We start from the raw sequence: 17,274 nt of genomic DNA on the forward strand, positions 1-17,274 counted from the left end.
CTTGCGTAGAAGGTTGGATGTGTGAAACTCCCGTGGGGCTGTATAAACCCAAAATTGCTCCCAGGTACACGTTAGTCAGACTCATTGCTGGGTTGTGGAGTTTCCTGTAGCTTTCAGGACTTGCGTTTAGCTAGAGATGCCAAAATTATTTACAACATGATGTTATGCGATAGGAAAACTGTGAAATTGCAGAGTTAATAACTCCATCCCTCTTCTGAGTCACCGTTGCTTCCTGTCTCCCAGGGTATTCCCTCAGCACCCCTTTTCCCATGTTGATCCTTTAATTCAGTACACTTTGGTTTTGTTTTCAGTAATGGATGTTACTGACATAATTAACGGAAAAGTTGATGATGAGGACAAACAGCACTTCATACCTTTTCAACCGTAAGTAGCAAATAGTTTAAAGAATAAGAAGTGAAAGAATTAAGATTTTAACTTTTATTGAAAAAGAAATAAACTTGTGATTGGAAGAAGTGTTCTGTAGATATTCTGAAGCTAATTTATTTCAGTGTGATATTTTGTCTTGAGTAGTACTTACTTTTTTTTTCAAGTCTTGAGTTTAAAGCATGCAGTCTTGGTTTTGCAGTCTTGTTTTCTTTTTCTTTGAAGGTGTCAGGGTGATAATGTGTAAGAGATGAAATGTTTAAAATAAGTACATGACTGATTTAGCTCTACCTGAGACTGATAAAAACCAGCGGTGTTACCAGCATCCACTGCAGGTGACTTCTGTGAAATTAGGAAACAATAACATTTTTCTTGGTAGCAGATATGATTTCTTAGTCGGCGCCACAGTAATTGGAGTACAAACAAAAGCAGAGAATTTGAAGGATGGCTTGATGTACCTCCTGCAATCTTTTCTCATAATTCAACTTCATCGGGTGAGACTTTTACCAGAAACGTTAGGTATTTTGGTTGGAGGATACGGGAGAGGATGTTTCTGCTGCAGATACCTGTTACAGCTGGTTCACAGAATCAAGGAAACCAATCTGCTACGTGGACATGGTCTTACCTTTAGTTTTCTGAGACTGCAAACCTTTCCACACTGACTCTGAGGTTGCTGACATGGAGTTTGACAGATACTATTTTACAATAATTAAGTTAGCTAATATTATATATGGAGTTGGTGTTCTTTAAAATAAGGATGTATATGAATGTAACGTAATATCAAAGATCAGTTTTGACTTCAAGCCACAAAATTGTATTAAGAAATATGGCTTTAATAGCCTGATTTTTTGTGAATTTGTAGATAAGTGCAGAGAAATGCTTTTAGAAGTAAAAGCTTATTAACCGAACAGAAAGTGTGGCAAATACTCTGTTCCATCCGTAGTTCATGGGTTGTTTTTTTTTTTTTTTTTGGGGTTATTTTTTTTTTTTTTCAATTTACAAAGTGGGGAAAGGTAGAAGGGATAAATCAGGTAAATATGCATAAAATAGGAATACTTTGTTTTCCCATTCGGTGTTAGACTGGTACCTGTTCAGAAAGGCAAAACATAGTTACGTTAGCTAAATTCTTGATTAATGAGCTAATAGATATTCCGAGGGTTTGTAATAATATTAAATCAAAAAGCTTAAAATAATGTAATCTCAAATTAACTTTATTTTGGAAAATAGGCTTAATTGAGGAAGCCCCTGTGGTTTGGAAGATGCAGGGCTATAGAGAGGATGGCAAGGTCTGCAGGCGCTGTAGAGAGCAAGCATCCTCAAGTCTCCAATGGTTTTATTTGCGTGCAGCAGTGTCGCTGGAGCGGTGTAGAGGGTGAAAATCAGAAGAACAATTCCATTTTTCGAGGAAAACAGGTTTTTAGGGAGGGGTGTGTTCATGGTATGTTCATTTTGTGATAAACAATAGCAAGTTTATTTTTCGTGAGTGTGGAAGTACGCAATGAAAATGAATCTGTGTCTCAAAGTGGATGCTAATGGAACATCTAGTTTTCTGCTCCATTAACACTGATTTATTTTTTTTCTGTGTATATAAATCAGCTTTTTGAAAAGATGTACAATGTGATTTCTTTTTTTGCCGCATTGAATTAAAACATTCTTCTGAAAAAGTATATTCTAAAGAATGAGTAATGTGAGAACCCGCAATGAATACTGGTGTCATTACTTCCAACGTAGACAGGCTGTATATACGAGCCACATTTTTCTTCTCATTCCATGCTTTGCTTCTGTTGTACCACATGCAATTCTGTTTTCATATCTTTGTTTGTTTCTATTCATTCACTAGCCACCAACACAATGGCTGTCAAAAGCACTTGGCGGGATTACTTAAATGACACTTAGTGCTGCTGTTTATTTATAGTTTCCACCTTTCCATTTATTCACCGGGTGTAACAACGTTTGGATTATCTGCTTTTCTTCTCCTATGCCATTTCTGAGAGATCTACGGTAGCTTTGCCTTCAGACGGTGTGCACTGCTGCTTAACCTGTGGAACGGCAGAAGTGACCCTGGAGGTGTTGCAGGGCCAGTCTGCTCTATATATATTAAAGAGAAAACTGCTTGTATAGGTTTTCACTGCTTAGCAGGGGATTCTCAGGTGGGAGACATCCTTGCTGTCCTCGCCGAGCGTTTCTGGGGCCTGTGCGTGCATGTCCCTGACGGGAGAAGTACCAACGCGAATGTGCTGTACTTCTCCGCGGTAGATCAGCGTTCTTCTGATTAATGATCTTCCCCTGTCTTTCTTGTTACCTTTCCTGTCCTTTGTCTTGCGTCGACTAATAAATACTCTTTGTCACAACTGTGATATGATCTTTTGTGTTCCCTTGTTACTGTGACTTCTGGTTTTCTGTGACCCTTTGTTTCCTGGTGTTGGTCGTCATGTGCATCCTCCAGGCTAGCGTTGGATGACGCCATTCGACACAAGCAGCTGAACATATCATCCCGTTTTTCACCCAGGGTGGCGGGGGAGAATGATTTCCTTCAGACTGTTATAAACAAAGTGATTGCTGCTAAAGAAGTTAACCACAAGGGTCAGGGTAGGTACTGTTCTTTATATACACCTGCGTACCTAAAACTGCTCCTCGCTTGATTTGCAGCATGTGATGATATTAATTTTGGGATCAAGGGTGCATAATATTAATAATATTACCTTCACTTGCTCGCTGCCATGTGGTAACAGGAAATGTGTTTGCGCGGTTTGTTCCCCCTCTTCCCCATCCTTCAGGGCTCACTCTGCTGTCCCCCCTACCCTACACCTTCCCCCCTCGTCCCGCCTTAACTGTCCTTTCTCTGCATTGTCCATCCCCTGGACATCTTTGTGTTTCTGTACTGGAAACCATGACTCAGGGGGTCACCTCTTGTGCCCTTGAGCTGGGGCTTTGGCCTCCCAACATTAAAGGAAGGGATATTCTCTTCCTTCCCTTCCTTCGCCTTAATTTTCCGCTTCACGGCTGCGCTCGCAGCGTTTGGCACTCTCTCAAGAAGATCAGGGTCTTACTCCCCACCAGCTCTGCACTGGCCTGAGCTTGGAGGTGGTAAGGACGGAGCCGGAGGAAGACTTTTCGGAGTCTGGATTAAATCGGGGTGATGCAGACCAGTGTGGACTTTCCACCAAACACTGCGTGTATGAATATCTGTCGCACTTGTAGGAGGTATCTGAACAACAGACCCAAGAAAAATTGTATACTTTTTTGCTGATTCTTACTAATTAATAGCAAATAAAAAATCTACGTAAACTTTTTTTTTAAGTTATCCATTAGCTAAAGGGGAAAACCTGGATCTGCTTTTCCCCCTTGTTTTCACTCCACAGCCCATGTGTGTCGGAAAGGAGGAAACATTTCAGCTTCTTTGATTAATTTCGTGTTCTTTCCCTAAGAAAGGCGTCCAGGCAAACAGAAAAGGATTAAGAGTTGTTGCTTGGCCAGTTACTGTATCATGAAATAGCAGCTGCTAGAACCATCTCTGGTCACAAGTCAGCATATGGCCTTTTCTAAGAGATTTGAGTAGGAAAGGAAGGTAGCGGCCATGTATATACAAAATTAACAAATAGTTAATTTTGTGTGTAACAGGATAACCCACAATTTGTTTTATAGATGAGTATTTTGGGGGTATTTTTTGTAGATATTAATTTTAGAATTTTCTTCTGCAAATTGCTGCTGTAATTATTTAATGCTTAAACTTGATTACCAGTCACTTTACCAAGTGTGTGAGGCTTCTTTGGGGTGGTTTTTCTTTTTTTTTTTTTCCCCTATTTCCCCCACTTTATTATCTTTCTTTTTCCTGTAACAAGCATGCCTGATGTTAGTTGGCAAGCAGTGGCTTTTTAGTGGCCGCTTCTGCTGCTGAAGAGAAAAAATGGCAACTGCATAAAGCTGATGCTGTAGATTTCTTTGTGCTCAGTGCAGTAAAAGCAACGTACGGGGGTGGTGGCGATGAACCAATTCAGGGTACGCATGTGCTGTTGGTGCTCTCGTCGTGGGTGGCTTGATGTTGGTTGGTTGTAATACTCAAGTTTTTACATAGAAATCAGCGTTGCCACTTCTCTTTCTTCCCATGTAAGATAAACATTTCATTAGAAAGAACTTGTGGGAGTTCAGAGGATAGCTACAAGCTGGAGGCAGTGCTGCTAACGGCTTAATAACTGTATTTCCACGAGAAACCTTTGCGGAAGACTTCAGTGATAAGAGGCGTCTCGTTCCGCGAGGAGGAGAGGTTCTTCTGGGGTCACTCCAGCTCGATGCTGAGGGCGCGGCAGGCTGGCTTGTATTTTCGCAGTCCAGTAGGTCCAGCTGATGGCCAAGGGTTTCCTTCTTCCAGTCTGCTTCCAGTCACCGGTTGTTCTTCTGAATGGAGAGCTGTTGTATTGAAATTTTTAGACTGTAAATTAAATCTTTGGCTTTAGTAAGCCTGTGTATGAGAAGCTACAGGCCTCTGCTTTTGAACATCTGCCTAGCTCCTCCCTACCAAGAGGCTTTCTAGATGTTATGGTTGCAAAGTGCACGATACGAGGCCTGAATCCTTATCTTGCGCAGATTTCCAGTTTCTCAGGGTTTTTATTAGCCAGTCAGCTTGCAAATGGGGATTTTACACAGTTTTCCAGAAGGTCTGATAAAATCAGAAATACTTACGTGTGCCGTACTCATTTCCACTTGAAGCTGTGGGGTTTTTTGAGTGTTTTAAAATACTTTGTAAAGTGTATTTTTTTAAAATGAAGAACAGTTACCTTAATGTATGTTCTTACACTTTAGAATGTGTAAAAAGAAATCTTTAATAACTATAAAAAATCAATTTAATAATTGTGGTTTTCACACAACAGGTTTGTGGGTGACTTTGAAACTTCTTCCGGGAGATATTCATCAGATTAGGAAAGAGTTTCCACACTTAGTGGACAGGTCAACAGCCGTGGCTCGGAAAATGGGGTTTCCTGAGATTATAATGCCTGGTAAGCCGTCGGGTGAATTAATGCTGCTTTGTTATAGTTTAACTTCCTTTAAGTATCTGTATGAGTGGAAGCTCTGGGCTGAAAAAAAAAAAAAAAAAGTTGAATTTGAGGTATGGTATATGTTAGAAATAATGGCTACTCAAAGGATTTTGTCTCATTTAAAATAAATGTAAAGTACTTTGGTGGCTGCTGACTGCGTTTATCAGATGCTGTGCTGTGTATCCAGTGAGGTGTATCTCAGCACCTCCGCTTATTGTGATCATATGTTGGCATGTAAACCATCTGTCTCATTAAATTATTGGAAATCCTGTTTCTCCAATATAATTTTCAAAATTTCAATTCAATTGGGGTGCACTCGAAGAGCATTTTAAGACATAAAGCTAAATACAACCCTCCCCTGCGACCCCCAAGCCAGCAACGTCATCAAACCACTTCCCGATGTAACAACAGACCTCGGTAGGCTGTTTAAGTATTTTTAACTTGCAAAATATTTCTTTGTGGGATAAATTAATGGCTGTGATGAAATTCATCCTTTGAAATTTTTAATTAAAGAAATTGTGCAAAAAACCCCGCAAAAGTGGAACTGAGATGTTTTTTGAGTGATACAGGGCGTACTCTCAATGATGGTGTGCTACTCTTTCAGTCCAGAAATAATGGAATGTTTGTTTGTCTGTTAGATTCAGCTTGCTGCTCGATGAGTTGATAGTTCAGACTTTAGAAGTCTTAGCACAATTTTAGCTAAACAGCTGTTTTCAGTACTACAGGTTTTGAATGTTCAAGATACCGTGGCTTTTAAATGTTTTGCCATGTACGTGCATGATTGCTGTTACTGAAATGTGTTGGGTTTTGTTTCTGTGCGTGATTGTTTTCACCAATCAATAGCTAGACTGTGGAAACTGCCAAGAGCATCATGCTTTGTTTTTTCTTTTAGGTGATGTTCGTAATGACATCTATGTAACGTTGGTTCAGGGAGATTTTGACAAAGGCAGCAAAACAACAGCAAAGAATGTAGAAGTTACGGTATCTGTTTATGATGAAGACGGCAAAAGATTAGAGGTATTGAAGTATCTAACTTCTGGGTTTTTTAAATTTTGATAAATACCTGTTTAAGCCTTTTTGACATCTTTCTGTATATTTGTCAACTTAAGTCCCTATTTCTATTTACAACAAAATTTTCTCCTTTGCCATAACTAACTACATCTTGTCATATCAGTGCATGCACTTCAATCCTAATTTCATGGGAAGCTCTGAACGTGAGCCGTTCTGTCTTATTTCGACCTACTTCACTATTTTTATTTTGTTTATTTGAGTGAAAAAGTGGAGTTTAAGATAGACATAAACATTTTTCTCTTCTGTTTGTGTTTTCAAGAGCGTTATTTTTCCTGGTGCTGGTGATGAAGCCATCTCAGAGTACAAGTCAGTAATATATTACCAAGTGAAGCAGCCTCGCTGGTTTGAGACTGTAAAGGTATACGAACTGCTACAGTAGCTTCCTCTGTGGGGGATAATATGCGATTAATGTAGATTTCAGTGGAAAGCCTTGAGGAACAAAACTAGGGAAATTCAATCCTTGCGATGGTGTTTAGCAGGACAGAAGGAATAGCTCAACTAAGGAAGACTTTTGGAGACTGCTGGAAAATAGATTTGACTTTTATTGCATAATGAATTTTATTTCATCCTTTTTGTCAAGACAACTGTTTCGGGGGCACTCCAACATCTGTTTAGGAATGGTTTACTCTATTTCCATGAAGCTGACCTAGAGAAGCAGGATATTAAGGTTGAAACATAACGGCTATGGTGTTGAACTCATCAGTGGTTTGGGATCTGCCTGATTGTCCTTTAAGCTTGCTGAATTTACTTGGGTAATAACATTTTGGCTGACATGCCAAGTTTTAATATTACAGTGATGCTGGCTTTACAAAATACATTCTAAGTGTAGTCAGAGCAGTACTGGGAGGAGTACATGTGTCCCTCACATCTGAAGTTGAGGTCCTGTTGGGTAGCTTAACAGGCTTACTTTCTTCTGTCTGTCTTTCTTGGTGCAAGAATTGGGGATTTTCCTGTGACCTTTCAAGATTTTCTGTGGCAAAATGAAGCTGGTACTTACTATAAATCTTTTTGAAAGAGCCAAGCATATTATTGAAAGATGTCTAGATGAGATTTGGTAGTGGTTGATGATGTCTGAAGATACTGTACTGACTGTTTCATTTTTCTGTCCTCTTTCCCAATATGTGAAGGTCGCAATCCCCATTGAAGATGTGAACCGCAGTCATTTAAGGTTCACGTTCCGTCATAGATCATCACAGGACTGTGAGTGATTCAGCCTTTTCATTATGGTTCTTGTCGTGTCTGGTGCCAAAATCTGCTGTAATGGGCATAACATTCATAATCTGTAGTTGACTTGTAGTCACTTTTAGTGTGAGGATAAGTAATTTTTTTGCCTGGTTATTTTATGTTAGTGTCTCAGCTTCTTTTTCCTTTTACATCTTCCTCACTCTTGCCTATCAGCATCGAGGTCTTTTCTTTTCCTGCCCAGTGATTTCTCCAAGTCAAATGAAAGGGCTAGTAAATAAAGCTTTCAGTTAGTAACTGTCGGGGTTGTGGTATTCTATATCTTAGAGGTAGGTGGGTGGGGAGTAGTAAAGATGTTTGATATCTTCAGGTGTGAAATGAGAGTGTGAAGGAGTTTGCAGTGGGCTTAGCATCAGTAATTGAAGACTTGGCTGTTAAGAAATTTGATTTCTGCTTCTGGTTCTCAGATTGGCTTGTGATTGTTTTGAAGTAATTTTGGTCTGAAAAATCTTAGAATCATGGAATGGTTTGGGTTGGAAGGGACCTTTAAAGCCCATCCAGTCCAATCCCCCTGCAAGGAGCAGGGATGTCTCCAACCAGAGCAGGTTGCTCAGAGCCTCATCCAACCTGGCCTTGGTATTTGAGAGCTTGTGATTTTCCTCAGCTTTCCTGTAATGTTGCTGGCAGCTGAGATGCTTTGAGCTGTTGAGGAGCAGATGGAGGCAACTAGACAGCTTCCGTTTGTCAACAGTGGTTTCGTGGCAAAGTTTGGGGAGTTTCCCTGGTTATGATAATGTTTGTTATCACAGTGTTCGATTTTTTTTTTTTTTGCTGTAGAATAAATGTGTAGACAAAAGCATTAATCAGGTAGTGTCCACATGACATGTAATACTCCTCATGTCTACCTGTGTAACATGTAGTACATTGCCCCGTAGTGATTATTTAATTGAAGCTGTATATTTTGAAAATTGACTAATGGCTAAAATATTAAATAGAGGCTGTACCTTAGGCCTGCAGAGCTTTTTCACAGCCTCCTTGGGCTGTCTAAAGTTGATTGCACTTTCCTTCTGGTTTTACTTCTTAGCTTTGTGATTTCTACTTGCCCTATTGCTTTGTTTTTACTTTTGATAATAGATTTTGAACAATGAGAGGAAACTGAATGCATTTTCTAGTTCATGTTGGTTGTAGAGTGAGTCAGCTTTTGGAGACTTAGGCACTTCGTCTGGACCTAAGGATCCAGTTTCTGTTTTGGTTCTAGTTTTCCCTCCTTCAAATGATAGAGCCCTGATGAGATCCTCAGTGCTGGTCTTTAAACCATTGTTCTAGGTACCAAGCACTGCCATTCTCCTGCCTCCTAAAAGCCTGAACAATATAAATGCATCAAATTTCTGTTTTATTTTTAAAAAGCTGCCTTAATCCAGCTCTCTAATAGAGAATACAGAATATTAAGCAGAATATAGAAATATTAAGCATCTAGTTATTGTTGGTGTGGTCAGATTCTTATGCTTTTATTTCGCCTTTTTTTGATTCTGTCTTGTGTTTAGAAGACTCTCCTAATTTCTTGTACTCTTCCTCCATCTGAGAATCTTTACTATGGTCATTCATTTACAGATTAGCCATGTTTCTGAGATTTAGGTGAACTGTCTGTTTAAGTGTCAAATACTTAATTGTCTGGTCATTTTGTTTTTGGTTTTTTTTGTTGTAACAGCCAAAGATAAATCTGAGAAAATATTTGCCCTGGCATTTGTGAAGCTCATGAGATATGATGGAACAACTTTGAGAGATGGAGAACATGACCTTATAGTTTACAAGGTAGAATTTTGAGATATTTTAGTCTTTCTGTAGTAGCTAGCTCAGCTGACTGACGTTTAGTGAATTACTGTTACAGAATTGCACAGAAAAATGTGTTAAAAACTGTTCTCTTAGATCAAGCATCTAAATAGCAAGTACTGTGCAATTTGCATATTTGGCAGATTGGTTGTTAAACTTTGAATATGTTTTGTTGGGGGTGTTTTACTTTCAAAGGCACTTGTTATTGAGTTTTATGTGGATTTTTGTGGCAGGGAAAAGTTACTTCTGTAGCCCATTAAACATCACATCTTGGCTCTAATCTGTAGAGGTTGGTGCTGAATTACTGTTGTTAAAGACCCATTGGATAGCGCCAGTTCTGGACCAAACCTAAGACGATCCAATTTAAATAAAAATGTTGTTATTACCAAGAATTTTTACTAGATATTTTCAAACTGTTTCATGTTGTATTTAAAACACCACTGCAGGCAGAAGCAAAGAAGCTGGAGGATGCCTCAACGTATTTAAGTCTTCCGTCCACTAAAATAGAACTGGAGGAAAAGGGACACTCTGCCACAGGGAAGAGCATGCAGAACCTCGGAAGCTGCACCATCAGCAAAGACTCTTTTCAGATTTCTACTCTAGTTTGTTCAACAAAACTTACCCAGAATGGTAAGTTCCTAGAACTGTTGGAGCTTCTGCTCCTCCCAGTTGGAGTGGGGTTGGGTGTGCTGACTTTCTTGCCTTCTCTCTCCCCCTTCCTCGGTGAATCAGTGGTGGGCATGGGATGCAACGCAGTCTTGGATTAAATTGTCTGAATGCAGCAAAAGCATCTACTGAGTGTGTGAACTAGTCAGCCTTTTCTTTGCCCAGGGGCTCTGTTTTGCTTTAGAGCAGTACGTGTCCGTAAGAAAACGGAAGAATCTCAAGTTAAGTGGAAACAGGAGTGTGGTTTGCCATATAGTTGTGACTTTTGTACTGGAGTACACTGAAACCAGTCTCTGTGGCATTTTACTTCTCTGTGGGTATGAATAATAGCACTGAGGAAGAGGATGAGTTTGCTTTCCAGAGCAGGTAATATCATGGCTCTGCTCCCAAAGAAGCTGTTTTTTGTTATTTCCAAGGTGCAATATCCGTATCATATTAGAAATCTCTAATGTTTTCTTGTATTGGGCAGAAGGGATGTGAGCATTAGAATTTGTTGCGTGGAGGCCACTCTCGTGTTCACACATCCTCACATGAACACAGAGCCCCAGGAATGGAGCTGGTGTGTTTTGTTCCTTTTAAAACTTGCATTATATACATTTTTCATGCGTATTTGTCAGCTGGCTGACTGCATCCGAAGGCTGTGGAAAGTAGAGCTGATGGCAGCCACCGAAGCAAATATTTCACATTTCCAGCCTGTGCCCTCTCTGTAATTTTTGTGCTTCGTTGCCATGGAGCGGTCCCTCGTTCTCTTCGCTGCACCAGGAGTAGAGTCAGAGTGTGGGTGGGTCATTGAGACGTGAGTGAGTCATGCCAGGGAGAGGGATTGTTCCTCCGTGACTCAGGAGAAGGGAGGGCTCCGTTCGGATAGATCTGTCGGGAGTCGGGGTTGTGGATGAGGAGAGCTTAGGACAAGGGAGTGGGTGGGAATGATGATTGCATTGTCACATTAATGAGTTTCCTCTGTCCAGGGGGAGAGTTACTACTCTGGTGCGAATTCGTAGTCAACTCATAATTTTATTGCAGTGTTTTTCAGTGGCATCTCTGTAACAGTACATCCTAGGTGTTTCGTATTCAGAGCACGTCAGATCCACTGCGGTCTGGCAGTCTTCTAGCCTGAGAGGGTGGCTAGGAAAAAATTCAGAAATGGTTTTGGAGTTTCGTAGCAAAGATGGGATCATAGCTCAACAGTAACACAGTGGTTTGGGGGTTCTGTAGAATGCGGGAACCAGCACGTGGAGTTGAGCTGCTTTTCGTTTGAGATATAATTAGTTTGGTTTTTTGGGTTTGGTTTTTTTTTTTGTTTGTTTGTTTTGTTTTTCCCCTCAGTCTTTCCTAGTGCTTGTTAGTAGTTAGAAGTATTTCACAGTGATCAATATATCGACGTTGCTTTCGCAGAACTATTATTAAAATTAAGACTGAGCATTGTTTCATGGGTAATTTATGCATTGAACTTTTGATCTTTATTTAATGTTACTGTTAATTATGTTGTCTGTGAAACTTTTTCTCCAAGTTGCCAAAGCTTTTTCTCTTTCATCAAAGTATTTTGACATTATTAAACAAGATCGCCATGTATCCTTAAGCAAGTTAGAAAAGAAACAAAAAAAATTTCATCATTAAATTCCTCCCTCAAGTATAATTTTTCATCTAAAAGTTGGCAGTGCTGTTCAGATCATAGTTTCTGGAGTTGATTTTAACTTCTGCAAAATTGTTGGTTAATATTCTTCCTTTAACCTCCTTAAAAATAAGTGAGTAAAAATCCATTATTGTCCTCATATACCAAAATGTTGAGCCAAAACCTAATTTTCTCCTTTGGTCATCTGTAATAATTCTTTCTTCACCTTCTGTAAGCATCTTAGAATTGCCTTTAAGACTTATTTTTAGTGATTCTGAAAGTATGTTAAAATCATATTGCTCTTTCTGCATTGTATTTGATGTTGCAGACTATCTTTTTGTAGAAGAGCTCTCTGAACGCTCACTTGACTTCAGTTCTCTATGATCTGTAAGTTATTAATACTGCTTTTTTGTTAGTAACTGGTGCCCTCAGCATCTGAAGAGCCTCCAAAATAGCAAACTGACCACTGGTAAGACTTCAGCTGTTTTCTTTGAGAGAAAGTGGTAGTGTGAGGTATCTACTTAGTTAGCATTTGAGCAGTTGTTAGTGATTTGTGCCAGAATATATTGGTAGCAACAAAATTTCCTGGCCTTTTCTTAGCTCTTGTATTTAATTTTGAGGAAGCGTAGCGATGTAAGCCAAAGAGAAGGGCTGTTTAAAAATGAGCAAAACCCACCAGCTTGGTTCTGATTTATTTTCTTTGGTTTTGTTTGGCTTTTTTTTTTTAAGGTCAGAAGTGAGAAATTTGATCCTGTCCTACTTCCTGTATTATTTTATACCTAGACCTATTAAAAGAGTAGACTTAACTGACCAACTGGTACTTTGCTGGAGTTAATGGTTGCAGTAACAGAGTGAATGCACGCTTTTTACTGTACACTGTAACTTATTTTTCTCTTTCTGGTAGCTGGACTGCATTGACATTTTCTGTTCACACATGTATATTCATTTAGCATTTGCTGCGTCATCGTGCTGAAGGTACACGGGGGTTTGTTTTCTTGGGGCGATATGCGATTCCATTCAGAGAGGCTGTGGGTTGGCGTTTGTTCAGCTCATTTCTTCTGTCATGCTTATGCCTTTTTAGAAGTCAGACTGAAACTAAATTCGGAGGTGGAAAGCTGATACAAACATACTCATGAAACACTTTGGATAATTCATGGAGGCGTCTTTACGTTTCTTCCAGAAGCATTTTTTTCTGTTAATGTTAAGATTCTAAGACTACTTGCAGCCTATGGATATATTAAAAAAAAAGAGGGCTTGGATTGTTCAAAGCTTTAATGTAGTAGAGCACTGTTCACCTCCACTCCCAAAGAGATGATAAGAAGGCCTGGTTTGAGTGCTGCTCAGAGGGGAATCTATCCCAAGGAGAACTCAATCCATTCCTCTAGAAGTAATTTTATTAATTACTTAGAATGAAAGATTTTGGGGAAGATTTAGTTGCTCTGGGTCTCTGCATATAATTTGCAGAATGTACTCTGCAGATGTGTGCCTTGGCAAACATTTTGTTGGTTGCTTTGAAAGTTTGAATAAAGGATTTTTGGGGTTTTGGGTTTGTGGGCAATTCAGGTCGCATCTCAAGAAACGGGTGGGTTTCCCTTACTGGTGCTCCAGTGTGACTGTTAGTATTTTGTAGCGTCTTTATTTGCAGAGGAACCCCAATTATGAGTTCCTCATTTAAGGAAGCCTTAAGGAAACTGAAAAATGGTGGTGTGGCTCTTTGACTACTAAAAAAGAGAGAGCTTCCCTTTTGTATTTCCCGTATTCACTGGATGCTGAAGTGACACAGTGTTAATAGCGGGGTGTAGAATTTGGGGACAGGGCCATTTGCAGTTGACTTTCTTCACGATCTGACTGGTACCCCAGCTCTCCATCACTCAGAAGCAACCAAGAAATATTGGGCATTATTAGTTATGAAGCAGACAGCTTTCCACTGAATTAGCTTAGATTTCAACTTGCACTGTGCCTGATTTTCTTTTTGGTTTATTCAGTGAGAGCAAAGAAGCTGGAAACATGAATTCTGGAAGAGTCATGGCCCTGTAGATAAGACTGTGTTGGTGGCTGACTAATTGCATTTTGGCATCTTGTTCTAAACACACAACTGTTGTGTACAACAAATTAAAACCGAGGGATCAGAGTTTCTTGGAGTAGATTTTAATGCTGATGTTTCAAAAGCCGGCTGCTTTTTGGAAAGCCTTTCGGAGTTCTTTGATGACAGAAGGATTGTGCTAGGTTTCTGCGGTGTCAGAGGCACAGCAGAAATAACGTTGTTGTCCAGTGAAAACGGCTGACCTAAGGCAGTAAACCTCTTCGTCCTGAGCATAGTTGTGGAGTGTGAGCATAAGTAAATATGCTGCATTGTATAACTGGTTTTTTTAATTCCTAGTTGATCTCTTGGGACTTCTGAAGTGGCGCTCTAACACAAACCTGCTGCAGCAGAATTTGAAGCAACTGATGAAAGTTGATGGCGGTGAAGTGGTTAAGGTAACAACTTAATTTCATTAAAAATAAATTTAGTTTTCCCCTCAAACCTCACACATTACATTGTAACCAGGTATCTCTCAGCCTTGAGGATGCTAATGCCCTTCTCCCTGCCCTCAAAGAACATTTCAGATGTGGAGTACTGATAAAACGCACGTAAAATGCAAATTTCTGAAAATGTAGGGTTTTTTTTTTTTAGCCTTTCAGTGAATTTTTATATACAGATACATGAAGGCAAAGGGCATTTTTTCTTTGCAAGATTAAAACATCTTGGAGTTCTTACATGGTAATATTAAATGCATTTTTAATATGTGGATGTGGAGTGCAATCTACTGTGTGCTGCTGGTATTTTATGAAAAAAAGTTTTCTCCTGAAAACACCTAGCTGAGCCAAGTTATTTACATTTGCCAAGACCATTGGGTGATTGTAGAGACCTATGTAGAGACAGGTTTAGCTGTAGAAAAGAGTAGGCTGGGACTTTACTGAATGTGTTGTAGAAAATCAGATCTCAGAGGGTCAAAAGTTGTAATGTATTGGGGACAGGTGACCCTTGACTGTAGTGTCGTTTTCTTACTTTAATGGATTTTAATTTGCTTATTTGAAGCATAATGAATGCATCATCTTGAAGTAATTTAAAATATCTGAGACTGCTCATATTATCCTTTACTGAGCAGGGTAAAACCAGTATCTCACATAATTTGTTTTTCAGGAAGGCTCTACCTGCTGCTATTTTGTTGTGGATCATTTGATGGCTAAAAACTTGACGCTGACATTTGTTTCTGCCAGGCATTGTCATAGCTCTGTCGTTAGTAATTTTCCCCCTTCTCCAAATGACATCAAAGCGCGTTCAGCAGATTACTGCTTGATGGATATCGGTGATTTTAGACGCATCAGAATGAAGCACAAACGAGGTTTAAGTAAAAGCAATATTGGAGCCAGTTCTCCAGCTGACGCATGCTCAGCCCTCCCTGCGCTGTGGCAGGACTCCTGTGCAATCATCCTTCCTTCTCCCTGTTGCACGTGGATCTGAGCGGAACTTGGTTTGTGCGTAGGACAGCGGAGTGAATGTTCAGTATTGCTCTCTTCACCGTTTTTATTCTTTTTTTTTTAGAAGACCACTGTTTACATTACGCACCTGGTACAGCAGTGCTCAGAAAATTTTTGTGTAGACTGCTGTTACACGTTGCTAATATCCAGTTCATATCCTTTCTATTCTTTCAGCCTTTTTTGTCCTTCCTGTTCTTAAATACAATACATGGTACAGGCTGTGTATATGACAAAAAGTACGCATTTGATAAAGCGTATTGAAATTGTCTGTTGAACTATTTATAATTTTTTTTTTTAAAACTCCAGTATAATGCCTCTGCCTGTTGGTGTTCATTCTCCCTAAGCAGAGATCAGCCAAGATCCTCGTTCTGCGTTTGACTGTTTCAATAGTGTATGGAGACTGTAAATGTTATCTCCCTTTAACAGAGGCTCTGACTCCATTTGTGCATAGAATCTGTAGGATATGAGAAGGTAAATGAATAGTCTAGAAATTATTCATACCATCTCCCTACCTGAGAACTGTTTTCCTGCCACTTTATACAACCAAAGCATCTATCCTGTATTCTTGCTGTTACATGAAGTCCTGGTGAACGGATTTAAAACTTGTACTTGTTTTGAGGAAGTTTGGGATTCAACGGTGTTCAGTGAGCTGCTAAATGGAGGTTAATTCCTGAGATTTAACTCCAGAATTTAGTAGATAGCCCAAGTGAATCATATTTGATGTACAGGACTCGTTGCATAGAGAAAAATTTTTAAGGTAAGAAGGTGGGAGTCAGAATGTTTTTTTTTCCATCGCTGCCACAGTATAGAGAATATTTCCTTGTAGTTGCCATCTCAGGGAGCAGTTGCCTTCTGTTTGGTCAGATGTTCTCCTCATCTATACCTTGTCTCGTCTACAAGAGAAAAAACACACTTTTACTTAATTTGAGACAGACTTGCTGGAACAATGCATGATGAGCTCCTCCTCTCTCGACCAAAACAAACACAAACCGAGGCTGTGATCCATCCTCATTCTGCCTTGGAGGAGCCCGTGTCATTTTTGTGTCATCAGGTGGAAGAAAATGCTCAGACACAGAATCCCACGCCAATAAAACTGAACGTGTTGATGAGTTTGTCTGGTCTGTGCACGTACTACTTGTCACTGGGAAGAAGTACTGTAGTTACACGTGCATAAATACAGCTTTTATCCCTCTGCCTAGCCTGGATCCCATGACACTAATCTCCTTTTACTTTCGTGTTGCACAGATCAGGGTGTCCAGCCAACTGGCTAGTGAAGACTCTTCCTCTGTTACAGTGATAGCGGCGTGTAGGTTTTGGGCTGGGGCAGAAGGTTGTGTGCTCTGTTTCCAGTGCCTGCATGCGTGCTCTCCTTTGAAATTGTGAATGGGAATTTATGCAGACGTGAAAAGCGATATGCTGTGTACTTTTCATTGCTCAGCTCAAAAGTATTGAGGATGACTTGTTTTATTTGGCATGAGACTGAGTTGCTTGTCTGGTTTGTGCTCTGAAACATCGGTTTTCAAAAACTGCATGATCCCGTTGACTGTCTGTGGAAACTGAGTTTTGGAATACTTTTTTGTTCATTTACAATAATAGATTAAACTTACTGTTCAGGTGTACCTGGTGTGATTTCTGACCTTTTTTACCCTATTTGAGTGATACAGATTTGAGTGATAGATAATCAACCTAACTAAAAAATAATTTGCTGAAAAACAAAATGTTAAATTGTCCTTTTTTCAGCAAACTTTTAAAATGTCATTACTTTGTAAAATATACAAATGAAAGCAAGTATGTCTGTAGAAACCTGTGTGACGGCTGAATTGCATTTTTCCTTTAAGATGTGATGAATTCTGTGTTTATTTGTAGTTTCTTCAAGATACATTGGATGCACTTTTTAACATAATGATGGAGAACTCAGAGAGCGAGACATTTGACACGTTAGTGTTTGATGCTCTGGTAAGTTTGCATTGTGGA

General features: G+C 39.6%; 1 protein-coding gene across 3 annotated transcripts in view; it reads left to right on the forward strand.

Annotated features, from left to right (window-relative positions):
• DOCK1 (dedicator of cytokinesis 1) overlaps window positions 1–17,274 on the forward strand; it is a 287,834-nt gene that overhangs the window by 39,502 nt on the left and 231,058 nt on the right. For 2 of the 3 annotated variants that reach the window (XM_086752623.1, XM_086752622.1), the window contains 10 exons: window positions 312–384; window positions 2,831–2,973; window positions 5,253–5,378; window positions 6,310–6,434; window positions 6,748–6,846; window positions 7,616–7,688; window positions 9,379–9,482; window positions 9,947–10,130; window positions 14,159–14,256; window positions 17,167–17,256. In XM_086752623.1, the coding sequence (XP_086608749.1) occupies window positions 312–384; window positions 2,831–2,973; window positions 5,253–5,378; window positions 6,310–6,434; window positions 6,748–6,846; window positions 7,616–7,688; window positions 9,379–9,482; window positions 9,947–10,130; window positions 14,159–14,256; window positions 17,167–17,256 (1,115 nt within the window). The remainder of the gene's footprint in view (window positions 1–311; window positions 385–2,830; window positions 2,974–5,252; window positions 5,379–6,309; window positions 6,435–6,747; window positions 6,847–7,615; window positions 7,689–9,378; window positions 9,483–9,946; window positions 10,131–14,158; window positions 14,257–17,166; window positions 17,257–17,274) is intronic. The other variant, XM_086752624.1, reaches the window with a different exon arrangement.

This window comes from Chlamydotis macqueenii, chromosome 7, assembly GCF_036417535.1.
Source record: "Chlamydotis macqueenii isolate bChlMac1 chromosome 7, bChlMac1.mat, whole genome shotgun sequence".
Lineage (NCBI taxonomy): Eukaryota > Metazoa > Chordata > Aves > Otidiformes > Otididae > Chlamydotis > Chlamydotis macqueenii.